The 4,589-nt window shown below is 39.3% G+C and overlaps 1 protein-coding gene across 1 annotated transcript in view; it reads right to left on the bottom strand.

The window, feature by feature from the left end:
- Window positions 1–1,189: 1,189 nt before the first annotated feature.
- The window catches only part of LOC103510495 (FAS-associated factor 1), a 14,912-nt gene continuing 11,512 nt past the window's right edge, over window positions 1,190–4,589 (bottom strand). The window contains exons 13-15 of the mRNA XM_026824525.1: window positions 4,194–4,385; window positions 3,385–3,464; window positions 1,190–1,193 (exon numbers count right to left, since the gene is read on the bottom strand). Coding sequence (XP_026680326.1) covers window positions 1,190–1,193; window positions 3,385–3,464; window positions 4,194–4,385 — 276 coding nt within the window. The remainder of the gene's footprint in view (window positions 1,194–3,384; window positions 3,465–4,193; window positions 4,386–4,589) is intronic.

The following is a 4,589-nucleotide window of genomic DNA, read 5'->3' as shown; positions in this document are numbered from 1 at the left end:
CCTTCCTGTCCCTATCCTCTTTTTTCGGGTTCTCCCCCGGCAACGGCTTCTTTGGCTTTGTATAGGGGTAAGTCGCCCTATTAGGGCCGGCCCGCCCTTAGCTTTGGGCGCCCGGATTCGCGAAATTTGTTCCGGTCTGGGCCCGTGATTGGTGAATTCGATTTTGATTCCCCGACAACCCCCCCGAAACCAGGACAAGATCCTTTATAAAAACCCTTGGTCCCTCCGCACTTTTTGGCGTAAAAAAAGTCCCCCGAATGCTTCCCCTTTTAGGGGGTCCCTTACCCTACATAATGAAAAAAAAAAAAAATTAATTCCCAAAAAGGTAAAATATAAACTAGCTGTTTGAGTTCTTTGTAATGTAAAAAGAATATTTTACCATAATGGGGGTAGGAATATTTCCGTCTTCTTCTCTCTTCGATTTCGGGACAATAAGACCATAGCAGTTACAGTTCCCTCTGTCAAACCTCTTAAAAAAAAAAAATAAAAAATAAAAAAAACAGGACAAAAATACGAAATAAAGACGGGCCACATTTTTTATTACCATCTCTCACGTTACACTTCGTACCTTGCCAGGAACCGTCCCCTGGGGACCACCCGGAGCACACCTGTTCCGGGAAATAGAGCCGGGAACCGGGGAGCATATTACGTTACCAGAAACACTGTGTTTACTGTTTTATGCTTCAAATGAAATTATTTTCTTCTCTCGACAAAATGTTTAATGTATTTCGGGGGGAGGGTGGCTCCCAAGGGAATCACGGGAGAGGGAGCAATTTGGTACATTTAGCGAGAATGGTAGCAACTAGTACATATTTTAGGGGGGATGGTAGCAAGGTAGCATCCACTAACTTATAGGGATTTTACGAGGAATGGTAGCGTAACTAACGCTTTTTTTATGGAGAGTAATAGCATCCATATACCTAGTTGCACATTTAGGGGGCCCTCATTATCGTAAGTATGTCGGAAGGCGCAGTATTTTAGACAACCCCTATTTTTATTATGCTTCAAAGGGTGGATGATAACTGGGAGTGTGATCTTAACACTAGGTCTACATTGTCACGTTCTAATGCACTTTGGATGCAATAAGAAACAGTAGACTGGTCCTTAGCAAGTTATTCCTTACTTTATGACTCGCCAATGAGATTTGATGGGCCGAAAAATGTTCCCATATGTTAAATACAGCACACAATTACCTGAAACAGAAGAAATTGTAGAGAAGTTAGATTTACGGTTGTAGATTAACCCTACTTTTGAAATTAAATAGGTGAATACGTACGACTGTGTAATTGAACTAAGAAATCTCCAGTCAAGTGAAGACCATGTCTAGAAATATGTATGATATCGTACTTGACCATTATCTCAAACCAAACAAAATTAAGCCAACCCCCGCCCACCAAAACCCCCGCCCCCCAACATTCCCATTATAAATGTAGGTTAACATTTATTTTTCCACCAGTACATTGAATCGTGAAATGAAAAGAAAACAAAACGCTAGACATCATATCATAATACTATCTGAAGTTACCGCGCCGGTGATGTAACAGGTAAAAGGAAAACAAACAGTGCACCATATACCATATACCGTATTACAGTCATATACCGTATAGCCATATAATACCATATTACAGCCATATTATATCGTATCCGCAGTGGAAATAAAACCCAGGCAACTCCCAGGGAGCAGACTCCTCACAGGTATAATCCCACAGTTTAAGTCCCTATTACATTAGAATATTAGATTGATAATAGGGTTATTTAGGGAAAGTCCCTGTTAGATTGGGAAATAGAGTGACGTACGTAAATTGTAATAGGGTAAGTCATACTATGTAGATATATGTAATAGATAGATTAGAAATATGTAATAAAGTCATAAAATTACCAGAAATCATAGTGTGATATATTCAGAAATCATAGTGTGATATATTCAGAAATCATAGTGTGATATATTGGCAGAAGATCGACAAAGAATCAGGAACATGGTCGTCAACGTTCGACAACGGACATGACACACCAAGAAGAAGAAGAAGAAGAAGAAGAAGAAGAAGAAGAAGAAGAAGAAGAAGAAGAATCCAAATTGGTTTTATTTTGTCTCTTTTGAGGTAAAGTGAAGTGCCCGCACTTCATCCGCTCTTCACCCATCCGCAAAACCTCCCTTCCCCACTGACCTTAAACTGTAACAAATTTTCCCTGGATTCTAACATCAAAAACCAAGAACTTCAATCGTAATTTTACCGTACGAATACGGGTTACGAAAGGGTTAATGACCTAAATATTCCGTCAAAAGATCGTAAATCCCCAAAACAGACATCCTCTTCATTAGAAAAGAACTACTTACCTACCTACCAGCTTAATTGAAAAATAGGCAATCACAGAAATATTTCCACAGATAACAAAACCAGCAGGCTCCAGTTATTTTTTTATCTCCTTGTTCCCAACAGATCATCTGTCTTGAAGGCCATCGGATATAGCCTGGCATAATTCTAGGTCACATTATGCTAATCAATAATTTCACAGGCCAAAAAGAAAAAGAACACCAATATGTGACAGAAAAAGGGGGACTAATATTAGTAAAAGTATGAAGATTTTTATCAAAGTATATTATACATTTGGTGTGCTCATTTGCCTAGGTAGGCAGAGGTGTCAATAAAGTCCGCCCCGGGCGGGAATCGAACCCACGGCCTAGCGCCCTCCAAGCTGACTAGGCTGGCTATGAGGAACAAACAAATAAAGTCCGCCCCGGGCGGGAATCGAACCCACGGCCTAGCGCCCTCCAAGCTGACTAGGCTGGCTATGAGGAACAAACAAATATGGATATGGACCTCACTTCATTTCTGACATTCATTCGTACAAGCTTAAAGCAGCGCGCAGACTGATCATACACTTCCAACACTTCAGACATTTCCTACAAAGCCTGTATTCTGCTTCCTATGTTAAGTAATGGTAGTATGTCGGAAGTGTTGGAAATGTCTGATATACGGATAGGTGTGCGGACTACCATTACTTAACATAGGAAGCAAAATACAAAATCTGTCGGAAATGTCTGAAGTGTTGGAAGTGAACTCGTCGTTTAGAGCTGTTTGTCCCTACACCTAAGCCTCGGAGTGGGATTTTTGTGTACGAAGGATTTTGATGAAAAATTGAAAACTTTAAAGTTAAATACCTATCTCAGTTTGATGATTTTCATTTATTGCCCTTTTTGCACCCAGCTCCTCAATTTAAAGATCATCTGGAACAGCACCACATGTGATCCCAGGCAGTGATTGATGGTTTTATTCTGATGTGAAATGTGTTCTCGGAACAACTGGCTTTCTCCTATCCTGTCTTCCTTCTCTCTTCTCTTTCGGGACGATAAGACCTTAGCATTTGCAGTCCCCTCTATCAAACCATCGTTCTTCAACGATTAGAGTTTCTTGCGGACAAAACTTGAGCTCGGCCAACGTCTGATGGGAAATGTCGGGAGATAACTGGAAATGCGAGAAACATATATTTCAATATCATGATAGAGGACTCAGTAACTTTGTGAAGTTCCATAACAATAGATGTAAAAGAAATAACTTATACTCTTCACTGGGTTGGTAGGGTATTTATTTTTTTTATTATTATTATTATTATTTTTTTTTTGTGCAATGTCTTTAAAAGTTTATATGGACATTTTTCTTTATTATAATACCCTGTTTATACACTGATGATGCCCAGGGTGGCGAAACATGTCTGTTTTTCTATAAATAAAAATACCCTACCAACCCAGTGAAGAGTATAAGTTATTTCTTTTACATCTACATATATTTCATTCATTCAGAAGAAAAATCTGGTGTGAACATCACACGACTTTCCTTATCCTATTGAACGATGCTTATTTGGGTGTTCTTCTATTGTAACTTTTACAATATTTCTAATCGTTTAGTCAGTATAGCTGAAAACCGCCAAAAAGTGGTCGAAAACCGCCACAAAGCGGTCAAAATACCGCCAACCGCAGCACCTATCGTAACCAAAAGTTTCGTGTTACATCCTTGTCGCATTTGTAGACTACATACCAAATTTCAAGTCTGTAGATCATACCGTTCCCGAGATATCATTGAATTACGCCAAAAAGCGGCCAAAATACCGCCAACCGTTGCACCGATCTTAACCAAAAGTTTCGTGTCACATCCTTATCACATTTGACAGCTGCATACCAAATTTCAAACACTTACCTCTTTCCTAGGCCATCCGAATATAACCTTATAATCTTCTGCATCGTATCCTTCCACTATCAAATAGTTGATCAGATCCTGCACGGGTTGTGTGGCGTAGAATCTGCGACACTTGGTGGCGCCTCCCGCACTGGAGTTCGCGGATCCTACACCTCCCTCCCCGCCACCTGGTGAGCAAATGAGGAAACCATTATTATTATTATTATTATTATTATATAACTCTTTATTAGAATTTTACAATATTTACAAAGAGGTACAAGAAACAAAATAACAAACTGATAAATTAACAAAAGAAAAAGAAAATTGAATAAAGAAAGAAAGAAAGAAAGAAAAAAAAAAATGAAAAATCCTAACTCAGGGGCGGGATTAATGCCTAGGGCATTCTCTTCCATCCAA

The sequence above is a fragment of the Diaphorina citri genome, unplaced genomic scaffold (genome assembly GCF_000475195.1).
Source record: "Diaphorina citri unplaced genomic scaffold, Diaci psyllid genome assembly version 1.1 scaffold604, whole genome shotgun sequence".
In the NCBI taxonomy this organism is placed as follows: Eukaryota; Metazoa; Arthropoda; class Insecta; order Hemiptera; family Psyllidae; genus Diaphorina; species Diaphorina citri.
The sequence above is the reverse complement of the archived record's forward strand: the minus strand, read 5'-3'. Positions and strand labels throughout refer to the sequence as shown.